The 20,104-nt window shown below is 43.7% G+C and overlaps 1 protein-coding gene across 1 annotated transcript; it reads left to right on the top strand.

The window, feature by feature from the left end:
* The first annotated feature begins 9,047 nt into the window (after positions 1-9,047).
* On the top strand, positions 9,048-19,784 carry LOC306639305 (membrane-spanning 4-domains subfamily A member 8-like). The gene is given in 8 exon segments (XM_079102738.1): positions 9,048-9,185; positions 9,961-10,183; positions 12,388-12,510; positions 15,391-15,450; positions 16,588-16,729; positions 19,201-19,313; positions 19,567-19,620; positions 19,623-19,784. Coding segments are annotated over 7 exon segments (861 nt in total). The 5' UTR covers positions 9,048-9,185; positions 9,961-9,964; the 3' UTR covers positions 19,773-19,784.
* The last annotated feature ends 320 nt before the right edge of the window (positions 19,785-20,104 follow it).

Raw genomic sequence — 20,104 nt, 5'->3', positions numbered from 1 at the left:
ATATGTAAATACAAAAGCATAAAATGACTATGTCTCATGAGGTTTAAAACACATATAAGGCCAGGTATGGTGGTGCATGTGTATACTCCAAGTTACTCAGGGGGCTGAGGCAGGAGAGCAAGTTCAAGGCCAATCTAGGCAATTTAGCAAGACAGTCTCAAAAGAAAAGTTAGAAATGGGCTAGGAATGTAACTCAGTGGTAGAGTGCTTCCTTAGCATGTTCGAGGAACGTGCTAGGTTTAATCCGCAATACTGTAATGCTTTTTATAAGTACCCCAGTATTTTTTGTATATAGGTATATGTGTGTGTGTGTGTGTGTGTGTGTGTGTGTATGTAACCAAAGGAGTGAGATGAAATTAAATGCCATTAAAACATTGTTAGATTCGCGCATTCTTTGGAACATAGAACCATAAAGTTAAAATAGACAGAAATAAGTTAAAGATATCTAACTCCAAAATCATGATAGTAAAAGATAACCTAGGAAAAGATATTGGAGAAGATTAATAATTTTAAAAGCTTGATTAATGACAAAGAAGAAGAAGAAAAGGGGATAAAGAAACAAAGAGTGGATGAGAACAATAGGAAAAAACATGGAAGATTGAAATTAAATTATACCAATAATTACACTAAAAGCCGATGAGCTAAAAACATCAATTAAAAGGCAAAGATTGCCACCCTCTATTTTTTCAAAGACATGGCTATAAATGCTTAGAAGACACACACTCTAAACAAAAAGTGTGAAAGTTTTTAAAAATAGAACATACATCATGCAAACACCAACCAAATGAAAGGGTACAGCCAAAAGTTCCCTGTGACAATGTTAAATTTGAATGCTCCTAATTTTTTAATGACAGAACTAAGAGGAGAAATACACAAATCCATAATTGGATTGGGATGTTTTAATAGACCTACTCAGTAACTAATAGATAAAGCAGACACAAAACTACTAAGAATATGTAAACAAGATAATTAGCCAAACTGACCTAATTAACAGTGGTAGATTACTACTCAATACACAGTCTCCAAGTGCAAGTGGCATATAAATCAAAATATATCAAATTTGTGGTCTTAAAGTAAGTCTCAATTTTCAAGAGATTTAAATTATATAGAGTGTATTCCATGGTAGATGTAAAATCAAATTCAAATTCAAATTAATATATAAATTTTAATTCCAAATATTTGGAAGTTAAGCATACCCTATGGTTCAAAGAAGGTTCATGAAAGAAATTAGACACATTTGAGCTGAACAGTACTTACAGGGAAACCAATACTTTTAAATACAAATATTATAAAAGAAAGACTGAAAATCCATGAGCTAAGCATCCAATACAGGCAACAATATTTTTAAAAAATTAAGTAGAAGAACAATTAAGAGTAGAAATTAATGAAAAATAGCAGATGTTCAAAGCAAAGACAAAATCAACAAAAATAAATGTAGGGTCTTTTAACAAATTAGTACAAATGATAGCTCTCTTGCAAAACAGATTAACAAAAGAAAACACATGAATTGCCAATGGCAGGAATACAAGAAAGGACATCACTGAAGACCCTAAAGGTCTCATAATTCTCAATAGCCACGTTATGGAATTAGCCCAGGTGTCCATCATAGATGAATGGATGAAGACAACATGGTATGTACACACAATGGAGTATTATTCAGCCCTAAAGAATGAAATTATGTCATTTGCTGGAAAGTGGATTGAACAAAAGACCAAAATAAGCCAGACTCAGAGAGCAAAGCATCTTATTTTTTTTCTCTCATCTGTGGAGGATAGATAGAAAAAAAAAAAAAAAACAGGGGAGAAAGGGAATGCCATCAAAGTAGGAGGGAGATCATTAGGGTAGAGGAAAGGAGGTGGGGTGGGCACAGGGGAATGAAATTGATCAAATTATTTTTATATGTGTGTGAATGTGCCACAATGAAACCCACTATTCTGTGTAATTGAGATGAACCAATTTTAAATAACACCAAAATTTTAAAAATAATAATACAGCCTAATTCCAGAAATAAATGAATCAATAAGCTAACAAGGTCATAGTATGAGTAACTTCATGCCCATATATTCAAAAACTTGAATGCAATGAACATATTCCCTAAAAGACAGAATTTCCCAAATGTAAGAAGAAATAGAGAACCTGAATATTGATCTAAAACCCTCCCACAAAGTGAACACCAGGTCAAATCAGCACCAGTAAATTCTATCACGTACTTAGGAAAGAGAGAACACCAGTTTTAGGGTACCCGGTTTCCTAAAGCCATTTAAATTTGGGCTGTATTTTAGGGTCATTATAGATCACAATACTATACTGCACACATCACAAAGCTAGAAGAATGGCTTTGAAAGTTTTTCCCATAAAGAAATGGTAAGTGTTCGAGGAGATGGATAAGCTCGACCTGATTTAAATTTCATACAACGCCTTCCTGTGTTGAAAGATCCCATGGCACCCCATAATAATGTATAATTTGTATGACTTTATGTACCAGTTGAAATAAATTTAACAACAAATAATATAATAAAACACTTTTAAAAGTCTGCCGTATCTTTCCATTCTACCCTTTAACCAGTTGTACGATATTGTGAAGGTACTTAATGCCACTTTAAGATGACGAAAGTGGTAAATTTTATGTGACATATATTTTATCACAATAAAACATACGTTTAGAGTTGAAAGACAAATACAGAAAATCAACAGAGGACCGTAGAAGGCACGCCAGCCCGGAAGAGAGGGGGGGGAAGCATCCTGCCGGTGGTTGGGTCTGCCACTGACCATCTGTGTGATGGAGCCAAGTCACTGACTCTCTCTGGGTGTCCATTACTTCATCTCTGAAGTGAGAGTGAGACCAAATCATGTCTAGGTTTTCTCCCAAATCTCCCCCCCAAAGATTAGCATATGATAACACAATCAATAAAGGATTCTACTTTCTAGTTTGAAGCCATTCTTTTGACCTGTTTGGAAATTATTTTTTAAGTTCCATGTACAGTGCTCCATGTTCTAGGGCCTCATCTAACCTCGTGCACAGTGCTGTGAGCAGCCCTTGACTCAAAGAAGAGTTGCTCATGACCTTGGCTGTGTGGCAATCCTCCTGCGTAGTGTAACACTGTACTTACCCATTAGGACAACTCTTTCCAGAAAGGTTAGCTTACCAGAAACCAATAAAAAGGGACTGTGCTCTTTCAGAAGCCACAAGAGGCCCTGGACTTGTAAGAGACCAGTGAGCACTTAACAGAGAAGCCACTAGACAGCACTCTGAGTTAAGAGCATCTTTGGAAATTAAGGGGACAAGAGAAAGACTGTCATAGTTTTCAAGAATATGCACAGTTGAGCTGGCTATATAACCCAGTATTTAAGATTTAATTTTCATGTAATAAAACTACAGCCAATAACCAAAAAAATATTTTTGCTGCAGTCATCTGATGTGTTTGCCTTCTCTCTTCATTCTCATTTTTTTCAAATCATTTTTAATTACTTTTTTTTATAGACTGCACTTTGATTCATTGCACACAAACGGGGTACATCATTTCGTTTCTATGGTTGTGCATGATGTAGATTCATACTATTCGTGTAATCATACATGTACATAGGATCATGAAGTTTGTCTCACTTATGACTAGTACTTGTTGATCCACTGTCGATTAACCAGCTCTTTCTGTTGTAGTGAGGCAGAGAAACATATTAAGATGTCTCTTTTCATACAAAAAGATATATGTACATATATAACATTTTCATCTATCTTATAGAGCATTTATATAGTTAGTTAGAAAAAAAAGAGTTATGCTTTAAAAACTAAATCCTGTTAAACTTTTATTTCGTAAAGTACTTACTTATGATTTAACTTTACAATTTCCAGAGTGTAATCTTTACTTTTAAATTACAACTTCCTTATTTACTTTTATCACCAGGGAAGTAGTTTTTACATGTAGAAAGTCATTACAAGATTCAGTTACCTGACAACTACTTCCTTAACCTGTCCTGCATGTTTGTACAAATTACAGAGTGTCGTTCACTATTTGTCTTTGTAAACAGTGACTCAAGGACTTACATTTCAATTTTATGTGAGCATTGAAAGATTTTATTAAATATTTTCTTATTTTCTTCTTAGGAGCCATTGAAAACTATTCTTATATTTATTTGTTAGTGCTAAATATTTTCTTGAAATCAATCAAAATGCAACTCCTCCACCATTTTGAAAGATACAGCCTTTGTTCTTTAGTGTCCTCTAAGGTTGGGCTGTCAATCCAATTCAAATGTCACTTTCTAAAGGAATCGTTTCCTTTATCGTCTTTGATAAATCCACATCAATCTTGAAGAACAGACTCTTTCTGCACCTCTATTGCTTTGGCAATAGAAACACTTGCTTTTCTTTTAAGGGTAGGAAACTCTACACCTTTGAGGTTAACAATTCTAGAAATCTACAAACTCAGCTTATTTGCTTCTTTCTGTGTACCTTGGTTTCCTCCAATATTACTTCCTTGAGAAATATGCAGGCCTTGAAGACACAAGTCTTTAAAATCAAAAAGATCAAAGTCCACTGATCTTCCAGCAAGCTCATGGACACCCTACACCCTAGCTCTCAGTTCACCAGTTTTATCATTTGCTCTAACAAGGGAAAAACAATTTTAAATGATTGGGCAAGTTGAAAATTATATACGCTCCTTTTTATCCACGTAGAAGAAATGTCCAATTCAACTTTTTTTCCCCATTCACACAGTTGCCCTGAGCTGTCCATCAGCTAGGTCTTCTCCAGGAGGAGGAAATTCATCATGTATTTTTTGAGAGTCTTGTGCTAGTTTGCCTGAGAAGGATTCCAAGATCTTCCTGAAAATTAAGTCATAGATATTAAGGTCACCTCCACTGCGGGGCAGGGGTGGGTCATGGTTCATCTATCCTCCAGATCCTTTTGCTGTGCTTACAGCAGTCAGGTAACCAGTGAGATTCGGATGGAACATCCACATAGGGTAATTTAGGGAACATTTAATATGGAGACTCTTTACAAAATTGTGCACAGGATGCACAGAAAATTCTCAGGTTGTTAAGAGAGGTGCAAATCATAATCCTCCAAACCCAAGGAGCAAATGAAAAGGACAGCTCCCCAGTTCCACCAGCTCTTGCAACTCCACAGAAGGCTTGCGCTAGCAAGCAACATGCCCTTGCTCTCTTGCAGTTTCCTAAAGGGGCCTCCAACAATTAGCAACCAACTGGAAGTCAGAGGAAAAGAGTACCTGTGGATGAAATCCACAAGGACCGGTCCCCAGGGACATAGGAAGAAGGATGGAGGGAAGCCCTGGAGAGGCAGATGAAGGACAGCAAGCCCAGCCCTCCTCTGCCCTGCTCGGCAGCGTGGGAGGTTGGCCGAGGAGGAACCCGCCATCTGCGCTATCATTGGTTCTTATTTTCCTAGTTGTGATCAGCTGATAAAATCAGAAACTAGGTGGAGACAGAAGTCAAAGTACCTATCTACCCTTCTAGTCCTGGTCACAGCCTGACAGTAGCTATGTCCCTCTATCAAAGGCCCTGCTGTTAGGCCACTCGTGTCTTTGGCTACAGTAACATGATCCCTACCCCTTGCTTCTTAAGGCTTAGGGGAATAATATCTTCCTTCTGTTACTGGTTTCCAAGTGTGTTCCCATCCCTTTTGTTTCCCATGACCCTGCCCACATCTCTGCAAATTGACTACATACTTTAACACTTAAAGTCTTCCTTCTGTTTTCTTCTGGAGACAGAAGTGATATAATAATACATTTTATGTACATTTTTCCTAACAGAATGCCTAAGCAATCAGCATGCCCATCATGGGTATTATATTAGTCCGGGATCTGTAGAGAAATAGAATCAATGATAGAAAATAGAAAGTGGCTTTTGTGGTTATGGTAGGTAAGGAGTTCCAAAATCCACCATCTGCAGAAACCTAAGAAAGTTGATGGTGTAATTCAGTCCAAGTCCACAGCCTGAAAATGAGGAGAGCCAATGGTATAAATAAATCCCAGTCCAAGGGCAGAACATGAGATGAGCTATCCCAGCTCAATCAGAAAAGTAGGAAAAAGGGGGTGAATTCTTCCTTCCCCCACATTTGATTCTATTCAGGCCCTGGAGCCATCCCTGGTAAGAACGATCTGCTTTCATCAGTCCACCAGTTCAAATGCTAACCTCATCTGGAAACACCCTCACAGATGCAGCCAGAAATAATATTTAATCCGGGCATCCTTTGGCCCCACAAATCAACTCACGAAATTAACCATCACAGGTGGGATCAGTATAAAGAGACTGAGTCTTCTGGAGCTCTTCGGTTCTCTCTAGATGAACAGGGAAAGATGACTCATTCACTACCTTTCTCCAGCAAGAGAAGTTAAAGCAGCAACAAGTTTTCTATCCCTGAAAACTTTCAGCTTTGGCAGCGTTGCCACAGAAGGAAAAGGAACTTCAACTGGAGGATGGGAAGGGTCACACTGGACGTGCAAACTCCGTAATCTATTTCAATCCTAAGAGCCTCATATTCCCTTATTCTTGGCAGTTATTTCATATACCAAGACAGTGGGTGCTTAGCTTGGGTTTTGCCAAAAGCAGACAGTGACACAAGGATTCGTAGTTCATTCGAGATCTGATTCCAAGACCAACTGAGAAAGGCGCAGATGGGAAAGTGTTGGAGGGAGGAGCAAAGGAGAAAGCAAGCATTAATGAGTGTCTACTGTTGGAGGAGGCCAAGGCTGGATTGTGCTGAAGAAAGAAGAAACACATCCCTCTTGGTGGGGGGCAAGGAATTTAGAGTAACCATCCAACGTACCCACTTTTCATTGGTTAAGAAAAATTCCTGGGTATTAACTTTCCCGAGCCTTGGGCCTGCCCTCCACCACCAGAGTATGCTCAGGAAGAGAGGCAGGAATTATCTGCAGATATGGACACCGTTTGAAGATGGCCTCCAGAGAGGACCAAGGGAACAGGGCTGACGCCTCAGCCGCACTTGTAGGCTTGGATATGACTCCTCTCTCCATGTCTCCAGTCCTTTCTAGGCAGTTGGCACCATTTCTAGGAAGTCAATAAAGAGATGGGGAATTCTGTCTGCTGTAATAGCTGGTCCAACTTGTCCCCAAGAGAATCGTACTAGGGCTCAGTCACCTACTGTTCCTGTTCTGCTACCTCTTATTGCTTCCTACAACACAAGTCAGTTCATGGCATTCAACTTTTCAAAAAAACTGTTGTTATTTTATGAAGCCAGACAAATTAATGCTAAAGTCGAGTTGGAAAAACAAACATACAAGAATAGCCCAGAAAAATAATAAAAAGGAAGTAAAACTACGATGGGGACTAACCCTAACAGACATTAAAGTGCACTTTAAAACCTCTATAATTAAAACATTGTGATAACATGAATAGATAAACAGGTCAGTGGCACAGAAGGGAAAGACAAGACGTAGACCTAAATGCATAAAGAAATTTAGCATACGACAAAGGTGGCAATTCAAAGCACTCAAGTTAAATTGGGCTGATAAATTATTCTGCCACAAACTAAGTCACCTTTTGGAAAAGTATGAAATTAGGTCCGTATCCCATGTCATTCACAAGAAGAAACTCTAAGTGTATTAGGAATTGTAGCATAAGAAGGGAAAATCATACAGGTATTAGAAGAAAGCACAGATGAATTCCTATTTAATCTTAGGGTTAGGAAAGACTTCCTAACATCACTCAAAAGCCATAGGTAATGAGATAAAAGGTTGATTGATAAGCTTTAGATGAGTGCTGCTGTGCATGCCTGTAATCCCAGCAGCCCAGGAGGCTGAGGCAGGAGGATCGTGAGTTCAAAGCCAGCCTCAACAACTTAGTGAGGCCCTAAGCAACTCAATGAAACCCTGTCTTTAAATAAAATACAAAAAAAGGGCTGTGGATGTGACTCAGTGGTTAAGTGCCCCTGGGTTCAATCCCTGGTACCGAAAAAAAGAAGGAAGGAAGGAAGGAAGGAAGGAAGGAAGGAAGGAAGGAAGGAAGGAAGGAAGGAAGGAAGGAGAAAGAGAGAGAGAGAGAGAAAGAAAAGAAAGAAAGAAAGAAAGAAAGAAAGAAAGAAAGAAAGAAAGAAAGAAAGAAAGAAAGGAAGGAAGGAAGGAAGGAAGGAAGGAAGGAAGGAAGGAAGGAAGGGAGGGAAGGAAGGAAGGAAGAAAAAAAGAAAGAAAGAAAAGTATTACTACACTAGATTTTTAAATTTTCATGACAAAGAAAACAACACAAACAAGTAAAAAAGACAGTTGTCCAACTTGGAGAAACTGTTCCCAGATGAAAAGCATTATAGTATCCCTTACGTGTAAAGAACTCTTAACGCTTGAAGGACAAAGATCCAGAAATCTGACAGAAAATTGGGTAAAGACTCCATCTACCTTTTTGACTTTTTGCTTCCAGTCTCCCTCGCCATTAGATATCTCAAACGTGCCCTGCGGCTTCTCGCCTTTGTGACTTGGCCCTCTTCTCCGGCCTCTGCTATAATGTTCTTCCTACTGACCAGCTCCCAGAATTCTCTCCACCCACCAGCCTCACCTGCTCCAGTAAGCGTTTATGGAGAGCCTTTTCTAGGGCAACAAATCCCGCTGACAAAGGTCAGTGTGCTGTTCTCATGTGCCGGGCAAGTGCGATCACGTGATGAATGTCATAGACGTGTGGGATGCCTGTCTGATTTTCTGTAGGCCCTGACTTAGATACAACGAGGTCTAAGTTGATGGCAAGTCTCCAGTCTCCTGCTCTGGCTCTGCCCCTTTTCGCTTTGCACTTCATTGCCTTCAAATGTCCAACCTCTCCAAATCCAATTTTCTCCTCTGCTCTCACGGTGGACACGTACCCCCCGCCGGGGCGTTAATGTCATTCTGTCTTATGTTACAGCTCAGCACACTCTGCCCTGGGTGCTGTGTTCACTCCTGTGTCTCCCAGGCACCAGGCACAACCCCTCCCCCCGCCATGTAGATACGGGTAAACACTGGTGAAGTTGAACTGTATTTAATGGGCTCATTGATCAAACATGAATGGGGAAGCTGAGCTCTAAGCAGCTGGTGACCTGGCCTGCACCCAGGAAAATAAGTGGCGAGGACTTTGTATCCTATACCTCCCACCCAACTGCACCCAGTGCGTTCATTCTCTCCGAAAACGAGCTTCCTGCAGAAAAGAACTGGAAACAGGAGCAAGACAGACCTGGCTGCAGGCAGAGCGAGGTGAGTGTGCTGAATCCAGCGGTTTCTAGGGGTCACCGAGGGATAGTGATGAGGTTTTCCTGCCAAGTGAGATGGATGGGAAACTAAGAGTGGATGAAGGCCCAGCTGTGTTGACTGTACGAGCTTTAATGGGTCCGTTCCAGAAAAGAAAGACAAGAAAAGAAAATGGGAAAACCACATCAGAGTTCATAAGTGGCCTAGGAAATTAAGGGACGTGATCCACCCAGTTGAACATCTGCTGCTCAGGCAGTGCACTTACCTTGAGGGTGGAGACCTCCACTCCCTACGTGACAGGGACCGTGGAGGACTCAGGTTCACTCTTCCACACTTGGTTTCCTTTTCCAGAAAATCAGAGAATCAAGCTCAATGTTCTCCATTCTCCAACTGGAGACTTTGCAGCTCTGACATTTCACTCTCGGACGGTATTCATACAAGCAAAGCATCACACTAAACGCTACTAGATACACAAAACTGGAAAAGACTGAGCCTTTGCTTCCTGGTAGCACTAACCCTCCTCAGGCCTTACCGTCCCATCAGTGGAACTGGGCAGGTGCAAGGATTATAGGAGACATGTTTGTAAATCGTTGGCTGCCTGGGAGTCTGAAATGCCCTGTATCTGGTTCTAATAGCAACTCTAAAACGGGTTTGGCAAATGCACCTGAGTAGCTCAGTTTAGCAGAAGCAAAAGTCCTTTTCATTTATTTCTTTTTCTAAAGTCCTTTTTAAATGTAAGCACAAGTGCCTAACTAATGACTCTATCACATTTGGGTTTTAGCAGCATGAACTCAATGACTCCAGCAGGCCCCGTGGCCAATTCTGTGTTTGTGGTGGCACCCCACAAAGGCTATCCTGTGATCCCGGGAGCCATGTCTCAGGTGCCCCTCTACCCAAGCAACCAGCCTCAGGTCCACCTAATTCCTGGGAACCCACCTGGTTTGGTGTCAAGTGTGAATGAGCTGGCTCCCCAGAAAGTCTTGAAAGAAGGCAAGGTCTTAGGGGTAAGTGGAATGTTACCCTGCAGGCCAACGCCCACAGGGCTGGAGTGGGGGAGCCAAGGGGAGGGAGGGGAGCTCGGGAAACAGAAGCTCCAGCAGGTGGGATCGGAGCTGAGCTGGCCCTGCCAAACCCAGGATGCTAAGAAAGCTCAGCTATGCGACATCCCAGCCTCGGTATGGGCCCTTTTATCTTCTGATTCAGGCATTTTAGAAAAGAGGAAGAAAAGCAACCCCCCACACCAAAAAAAAAAAGAGTGCCCACAGATGTGGATTCTGTTGCCGACACCGTGTCGATCCACATGGTCTTGGGAAGAAATTGAGTCCCTCAGGGACAAAGCAAGCCACAAAGTGGAGCAAAAGCCAATGCGATCGGATCAGACCTTTGCCCAGTACAGCAAAAAACTGCAGGGAAGACGACCAAAGGGCCACAACAAACCATGAGAGGCTGTGAGGGCCAGGACAGGGGAGAACCCTTTCCTTGAAGGGCGTAATGAATTCTCACCCAGAAAGCCCACGTCCCCATCTGAGCCCCACAATCAAATGTTGCTCATGGGAGTGTAAATTGATACAGCCTGGGGGGGGCGGGGGGGGTGCAATTTGCCTCTGCCAAAATTACAAAATACCCAATGATTCCATTTTGGAATCTTTTTTTTTTAATTATTTATTTCTTTATTTTTTACAGACTGCATTTTGATTCATTGTACACAAATGGGGTACATCATTTCGTCTCTATGGTCGTGCACAGTGTAAATTCATACCATTCGTGTAATCATACATGTACATAGGGTCATGATGTCTGTCTCATTCCACCATCTTTCATACCCCCCTCCCTCTCTTTTCCTTCTACATAATCTAAAATTCCTCCAGAATCTTTACTCTTCAAATATTTCTATACTCACAAGAAATGTGGTAGATCTGAATTGTTCATTGCAGCATAGTCTGCAAAAACAAAAGACTGGAAACAACCAAACTATCCACCAATATAACGCCAGTTAAATCTCTGTATTGTACAACCAATAAATTAAATATACTGGAGCTATAAAAAGAACAAGGAAGCTCTTTATGTAATGATAGGGACATACCAGAAGATATCATACTAATTGGGGAAAGTAAGGGTCAGTCATTGTGTATAATTGCAATCATTTGTTTACACTGAAGCAAATAATGTATTTATATTTGCTACCATGTTTGTGGTGAACAGCATATAAATAAATATTTATATAGATGTATACATATATATACATGCCCTTTATGCTAAAGTATATCTGCATTAGCCTCTTAGAGCTGCTATAACAAAGTGCCACCAACTAGAGGGCTTAGAACAACAGGAAAGGTACTGTCTCACAGTTCTGGAAACTGGACATCTGAGACCACATGCTGTCAGAGTCAGGTCCTCCATGAAGACAGTAGGGAAAGACCTGTTCCTGGGTTTCTCCTAGCTTCTGGGAGTTCATGGACTTATGCCAACATCTTTCCAATTTTCACAGGGTATATTTTTTAGTAAGGACACCAGTCACATTGGATTGGGGTCCACCCTAGTCCAGTGTGATCATCTTTGCTAATTATGTCTGTAGTCCAGCAAGACCTCATCTTTGCTAATTATGTCTGTGACCATCCAATTTCCAAATAAGATCACATTCTTAGATACAAGATGTGAGAAATTTGTCTACGAATTTGGTGGGGAGCAGGAAGGGCCATACTTCCAACCATGACAGTATTAAAAAAAATAATAAGATGGAGATGAGGGCAAAATTTTACATGCAAAAATATTCATCATGAAGTAATGTGTAATTCATAAAACCTAGAAACTATCTCACCTGTTCAATCTCAGTTACAGTTGCTCCACAGAATGTTCACAGGATGGAATCTGGGGAGTCCCCAATACTTAATGCCATCAGGACATGTTCATGATGAAATACTAAATTAACAAAATGCAATTTTGTGGTTTTTGGTATGTTGATATTGTATGTTGCATATTTATCAAGGTATATATTTGGAAAGGAATAATAGATGGTTATACAACCAAAGGTAAATGGTGGCTTTCTCCAGGTGAGGGTCAATTGTGTGTAGATTTTATTTCATTTCCATGTTTCCCATATTACCTTTTAGACCAGGGAAACAAAACATTTACTAAAATATAAAAGAGGCTCCAAGGGGAGGAAGGGTTGGTCCTCAGACACGAAAACTTCTCTGTGGTTCTCCTCCAGGCTATCCAGATCCTCATTGGCCTGCTGCACATCAGCCTGGGCTCCATCATGGCGACCGTCCTCCCAGGGTTCTACCTGTCCATCTCCTTCTACGGAGGCTTCCCCTTCTGGGCAGGCATCTGGGTAAGGATCTCGCGTCACCAGCAGCTGAGTTTCCAGAAGGTGCCCACGTGCTCAGGGCCACCTCATCCATGTGTGCAGCCTGTGCCCTGCAGAAGGTCCCCACCCGCCTAGTGTATAGTTTGCGAGGGCTCCCGCAACAACGTGCCACCAACTGGGTGGCCAACACAATGGAAATGTTACCTCCCAGTTAGGGAAGCCAGAAGTCCAAGATCAAGGGGACAGCTGGATGGTTCACCTGAGGTCTCTTCTCCTCCTGTCTTCCCATGGTCCCCCTCTGTGCCAGTGTCCTCATTTCCTCTTTGTATAAGAATACCAGTCAACTGGACAAGTGCCCACCCTAATGACCGTATTTATCCTCAGGCCATTTTAAAGGCCTTATCTCTAATTGCGGTCATATTCTGAGGTACTGGAAGGCAGGCCTTCGACATATAAATTTGGAGAGCACACAGTTCAGCCCATAATAGTGAGTCACAACCTTGCAAGGTGGCATTCACCCAAAGAGGGTGCCTTTTCTAATCCGCTCATCCCTGATACCAGGGAAGCTTCTCCCAGTTCATCAGCCAAGAGGTGGAACCTTTTCTTAAGTCACAAACAAAACACCCACTTGCAAAAGAGACATGAAGGACTAGGTCCTCAGGTGCTGTTCCGCAGGTCCACAGACCTGAGCGCCAGCACAAAGATACTGCCAATTTTGAGTGGAGCCTCCTCAGCCAGAGGAGAGCAAGTGCCTGCATGCTCAGGCGGCCGGATGCTAGACCCACCTTCCACAGATGGGCTCTGGGGGCCCCATCCTGGCAAACTATCTAGTATGTTAGATATGCATTTTTTTCTGGAAAGGTCTATAGCTTTTACCAGATTGTCAGGGTGGTCTGTGACTCCATGAAAGGTTAGGAACTCCAGTCCTTCCTCCACTCCAGCTTACCTTTGTGGTTCTTTCAACCTCTCTCTGGCGTCCTAAACACACACACACACACACACACACACACAAACACACACACACACACCCTGCTCTTTCCTCTCCACCTGCCTTTCTCTTTTCCTACCTTCTTCTCTTCCATAACCTTGTCCTTGACCTACACACCCACCTGTGACTCACTTGGGACTTCTCCCACAAACGGAAAAATTCAGAGTAACCCAGATGTGGGCCATGCCAGCCTGTCCTATAGCATTTAAATAAAGTAGCCTAGAGCTGCCCCCATCCTCACAGCCCCCCGGGGGCTGCAGAACTGCAAGGCTTGGGTCTCCCTCTCCTTCCCTCCAGCTCCTCGTCCTCCCAGGCTTGGCCCTCTCCCTGCTCTGCACAGACCCATGCTTGGAATCCAGCCCCTTTTCCTCCCCCACCACCCACACCACCTGTATCTGTCCACGGACCTTCATGGGAAGAACTAACGTCACAGCCACGCAGCCCGCTTGCCATGAGCATTGGGTTCCACTGGGTGTTCACGACTCCGGGCCGCTGCCTGGGCATCCCTGGTACCTTGCTGGAGTCCCACTGTCCTCAGTCACTCAGTTCTCTGCAGCTCCTGAGGTCTTCCTCCTTTCCTCTGCAGGGCAATGTTGTTCTTCCCGGATTTTTGACTCCAGGACTATATTTCTACCTCCCAAAGGTCACTAATGTCCTCTTTCCAAGCAAAGGCCCTTCCTTTGGCTCCTGAGCACTGGCCAGGACATGAACATCCCAGCCCCTTCTTCCCTTCCTGTCAGCTTTCTATAAGTGGAAGATCATAAAATCGAGATTTGTTTTCCATTTGTAGAAAAATACAGCATTCCCCTTAGAAAGCAGGAACAGCCTGAGGAAGTTCCCATTGTAGACAGGGGTGTCCATTCTGGGGCACATGCCTAAAGATATTAGTCCCATCTAAGTGCATGCTAGCACTTAGTGAGCTATCATGCAACTAAATAATGCAAGGTTTAAAAGGCATTTTGCATAGTGGGAGGGAGAGAGTGGCAGGGCATGCTTGCTGGTGGGTGTTGGGGATTCTTTTGGGGGTGCTGAAATGTTCCCAGCTTAGAGGGTCGTGACGGTTGCACAGCTCTATAAATATACTAAAAGCAACTGGATCATACGCTTTAAAAAGACGAATTGTATAGTATGTAAATTATCTCTTTAAAGCCATTTAAAAAAATACATAGCACTAAGAAAACAGTAGTATTATTAAATCCTAGCTCATGGCTCTCAGACTACTTTTGCCACCACACTGAGCCAAAGATGGCAAGTGATCCCATCAGGCACAAGGCCTGCAGGATACAGGTTTGGAAGGAAATGCACACACATCATCATCCTCAGCATGAGAGACACAGCACTTATTTAAGTAACCAAAAGATACAGTCCACATCTGTAGACAGGCAAAGACGATTGCAGGACTTATATGAAAAAGCAGCAGAGAAGACGCTGGAAGCCTTTTTCCTTTTCCCTCCAGAGCCCCAAGCTTTATAGAACCTAATACAAAGCCTGGAGAGCAGGGTGTACATGTGGGAAAATGAAAGACAAGGAAATAAGCTATCGTTTATTGAGCACCTACTATGTGCAAGACACACTACATGCCAGAGGCAGGGCATAAGTTATCTCATGACTACGATACAGAAGAAGAGAGGTAAATTTCCTCATTTTTCAGAATAGGAAATAAAGACTTAGAAAAATTAGTAACTTACCTGGGATCACATGAGTTTTCATTTAAAACCAGTTCTGCTGGGTCCCAACACCTGCTTCCATCACCTCTCTGCCCTGTCACACAGTGTCAATCAGCTCATTTATTTTGTTGCCCATGTAGAGCCAGTGGTCCCTGCACAGGAATTCAGTGTGTGTTCCCAGAATCAGAGATGCCTGAGGCAGGGTGCTCTCACCCTGAGCCCGTTTAAACCTCCTCTCTCCTGCTCCAGTTTATCATTTCAGGATCCCTCTCGGTGGCAGCAGAAAATCAGCCCAATTCCTCTTGCCTGGTGAGTTACACCCTGAGACTGTCTCCCAGTCAGGGACCTATAGAGGATAGTGTCCCAAGGAAAATACGTACAAATTGTATGTTAACGTGAGCCCTGCCCTGGAAGCCAAGTGGAAAAATCTCAGGGAACTCAGGAGAGGGAAAGGGACAACATGGTCACCTCAGTTAATTCAGGAGAGAGTGGGAGAGAAGGAAGAGCGCCCCCAAGAGGCCCTCACAGGAGACACAGTGTTTCCAGAAGTCCAGGCCTCCCCTCTACCAAGCAAGGAGCCAAGGGTGCTTGCAGCTCACAAAGCAGACCTCCAGCCAGTTCTGGGGGACTGAGGGGCCCTCCAGCACCCACTTCCCTGAGGAATCCAGCCAACTGAATGCTAAACATCTGCATGCACAAGGCTTTGTTCTTCCTTCCAATGGACCAAGAGGTACCTTCATTTCTCTGACAAGCAGGTTTTTCAAGATTGGGGGCTCAGAGGACCAGGTCCCTTAATAAGATGAATTGTATTTTAGAAACTCCAAAAGACTCATTAAAATGTCTGGGCAAACCTCTCTGCACATGGGCCCGAATCTTGGCATATCCAAGCTCATCAGATCCCAAGACACTGTGCCGAGATTCCTGCCTATCTCCTGTGGGATAAATGGGTAGGGGTATTCCCAAAGATGACTCTTGGAAACACATGTTCTGCAATGTGCTCTGTGAAGATAGTTAGATGAACTTGGGAAAATCTCTTTTATTGCCCCCTCTCTGGAATATCCATGGCTCTCATTAAGGGCTCTGAGAAATCTTGCAGAAAAGACGTTATTTATCCTTCTTCAACACAGCCTTTTATAAAGCTATGATTGAACCCCAAAGCCTTTTTACATAGAGCACTTCTTTACTTGCTGGAGAATGAGGATTCCAGGGATTCACATTGAAAAACACTTTTTCATGAAAAGATTTATAAGACAGATGGGGGAATGATTGTGTAACAATATCAATGATTTAAAACCCCTGTAATGCTTAAAATGGTCAACCTGGTAAATTTTATGTTAAGAACATTTTAACACACTAAAAATATTAGGGGAGGCATTTGTTGAGACTCTGCTCATCTCAGCTATAATCATTTTCCTCTCCCACCCTGACCCTCTGTGTCATCTTCAGCTGAATGGCAGCGTGGGCTTGAACATCTTCAGCGCAGTCTGTTCTGCGGTGGGAATCATACTCTTCATCACGGACATAAGCCTGGTGGGAACATATGGTGACCTTGATTACTACCCTCCCTTTTACAGCTGGGGCATTGTGAGTACCCCTCCCAACCAAGGGCTTCTGGATCTAACCTAGCTGTGTTTAGGAAATTGCTAGAAAGAGCCCGACAATCAAGCTTCCTTCTGACTGCAGGTCAAGGGCCTGCTTCTTTCCCCGTGTTGGTTACTGCTTCTGTGAAACAGTACATACTTGATCCAGGGTTGGGAGCCTTCAGTCGGATGGCACATGTACCCAACCAGTCCCTCCTCTCACATTCTTGGCCTCTCTGCCCATTATCAGAGACCAGGGGTTGGCAAATGCTTTCTGCAAAGGACCAGATCGTATTTGCGCTTCACAGGTCCAACAGTTTCTGTTGCAGCTACAGCAGGCCTTTAGCAGCCATAGAAAACGTAAAACAAATGAGAGAGGCAGTGTTCCGATAAAACTTTATTTACAAAACAGGCAGCAGGCAGGATTGGGCCCCGCAACCATAATTCCCCAAGCACGGTCCCGGAGGAAGAGAATGTAAGCTACATAAGGGGTTTTAAATTCTCTCACTGACGCATTGAGGGGAAAAAAGCAACAGGGGAAATTAATTTTTATAATAGACTTTGTTTAAACTGAACTATTCCCATTGTCAATTGCACAGTAATCAGGGTAGAAAGTCATGAACCAGTATTTTGCATTTTGAGCAGTAAGTCTTTGAACCTCAATCTGTGTTTTTGTATTAACAGCACATTTCTATTTGATACGTAGCCTCATCTCAAGTGCTCAGGATCCACATGGGGATCGTGGCTACTTAAGTGAACAGGCCAGCTATAGATGATCTGTGTCCCCTTTAAACTCCGTCCTCCATCTGCAACACTGCTCACGTCCCCTCCCGCCGCTGCTCCCTCACCCCCATCTCCCCTCGACATCATCAGTTCCCTCCTTCCTAGAGCGTTTCCATCAGCATAGAGATTTGTTCTTATTTCTTTCAACTTACAAACAAATAAAACTTTTCTTGGTCTGACTTCCCCTGTCAGTGACCACTCTATTTCTTGAGTCCTCTTTGCAGAAAAATCCTTCGAGGACCTGCCTATACTCATTGTCTCCAGTTCTCCCAAAGCTCCTCGTATTGGACTCTCTGTGTCACTTCTCTAACACCTCGCTCTGCTCCCAGTCCCCAGTCAACCCCGTCCGAGGCCCTCACTTGCCTTCCACACCCTCTCTGGCCAGTTGCTCTCTTCTCCGTCTCTCAGGCTCCCTGTTGGTCTTCTCTGGTTTACTCTCCACGCCTGCCTGTCCGGGAACGTATTTCCCTGGGCTGTGCATAGACTTATAATTTATATGGGTCCATCCACTGAATATACCACCACAAGCCATATAGGAAAAGATAATATTTACTAAGACATATAAAGTATATACAAAAGGAAAACCATCCCAGGTAGCATACCAACTCAGCACTGGAGAGACATCACAGGCATTTCACAGCATACATAAGCAAAGAAAACAGTCTTATCATCTTTGAGTTCTTCTCATCTCTCTTAAATACACCGGAGTAAACATATAAAGTTATTGTCTGGGCCACTGGGCTCAGTGCCATCAGTACATTTGGTTTCCAGACCTGGATCTGGCCAGGAGCCAGGCCTTGTGAGCAGAAACCAGATGTCTTTAAGTTTTTTAATGTTCTCGAACAGAGCACTTATCTGTCCTTGAACAAGGGCACTGCCAGGCCACTAAATTTCTCATGTAAATTGTTTACTCCTTGCCTTGATTTCACCTTTTGGAAGCACTCTTAAACAAGACTCCATTTTTCTCTACGCTGCCTCATCCATCTCATCCAGTGTGGGGACTTCAAACACCTTCTTGTGACAAAAACACCTGAAAACACAGCTCCATCCGCATCCTCTGCCCAGACTCCCGTCTGGTATGTCCATGGTCAGTTCATCTGCTCAGTGTCCCCACGTGCAGGCCTGACCTCCAGATTTCACTTCCCAGTCCTTCTCTACTCTGTTCTCCTCATCCCAATCGAGGCAATGCCATCCTTCCCGTTGCTGGGGACAAACCTTGGAAGTATCATCGGCCCCTCCTCCCCGCACATGCCTCGCACCCATCCCCTTGGGGAATTCTGTTTGTCTTCCTTCAAGATGAATCAGACCATGCTTCCTTACTTTCTCCACTGCCGCTCTGGCGAACAATGTGGCATCTCTCATGTCACTGCTGCTGTTCCCACAGTAACCAGGGTGACCCCTTGGATGTGGAAGATCCATCCCTTCTCTGCTAGAAACCTATTTTGCTCAGAAAATGCCCCTGCAACACTCTATCAAGATGTCTCCATAAACAATGACTCTCCTTTCCTCAGAGGAGCACTGTGGAAGAGTGACACAATTTTCCCACCCACATAGGAGTCTCGCAAAAGCCCAGGGGAATCTTCTCCCCTTAAGACTGAGAGAGAATGGGAGACTCCCCCAACAGCCCTGGAGACAGTCCACGACAGAGCCACAATACGAGCTCTGTCACTCATGTCCTCCTGATGCTTATTTCCAGAACCTGGGGTCGCTATTTCCGGTGTGCTGCTCATCTTCTGCCTCCTGGAGTTCTGCGTGGCCTGCACCTCTTCCCACTTTGGCTGCCAGCTGGCCTGCTGTCAATACAACAACGTGAGTGGTGTTGTGGGGTGGCCTCTTTTATAACAACCCCCTCTTGCAAAATCTAGCTCACTAGGAGAGACCCAGCCCACTCACCTTCATGACGGTGGAGCCCCAAGACCTAATTACCCCTCCTCGACCCCAGCTCTAGAGGGTCCACCACCTCGACCCTCACCACACTGAAATCTAAGCCCCCAGCACGTGAACCCTGAGGACAAACCAGAACCTAACCAGAGCACTCGCCTCCTGTGTGCCTGTTTTCCAGGTGGCATGGTCCTCCCAAATGTCCTATGCAGCCAACCCCATGGTCGTCCCAGAACACCACCGAACTCGGTGCCAAGTTACTCCAATGTGGGTCAAAGCCTCCAAATAAGCCAAGTTAAGAATTCTAGAAACTCTTTCACTGGAACCAAAAAGAAGTTCTCTCTTTTCTGGGCTTCATGCCAGGTTCTTCCTCCCTGGCAAAACTGAGGCATGTGCCTCTCCCACTTCTCACACCCTGGACTTCACGCCCACTAAGTCCCGCCCCGCTGTTCTTCTACTGAAAAGACGAACGCTAACATGGATTCCTACCCAGAGGTCCTCCCTGGGCCACGTGCGCATGTGTGCGTCCACACCTGGGCCCTTGTGCACACAGGTCCTTGCGTGTGTGGGAGCTTGAGGGTTAGAGGAACACATATCCAGACACCCAGTCTTCACTCTTTCAGTCCGTCGACTCTAATAAACACATAGTGAGCATTCAATATGCTCCAGCTCTCTTCAAGGCGGGGGTGGGGTCAACAATGGTGAACATGACACAGCCC

Source organism: Sciurus vulgaris (assembly GCF_902686455.1).
Source record: "Sciurus vulgaris genome assembly, chromosome: 11".
NCBI classification, from domain to species: Eukaryota; Metazoa; Chordata; class Mammalia; order Rodentia; family Sciuridae; genus Sciurus; species Sciurus vulgaris.
The sequence above is the reverse complement of the archived record's forward strand: the minus strand, read 5'-3'. Positions and strand labels throughout refer to the sequence as shown.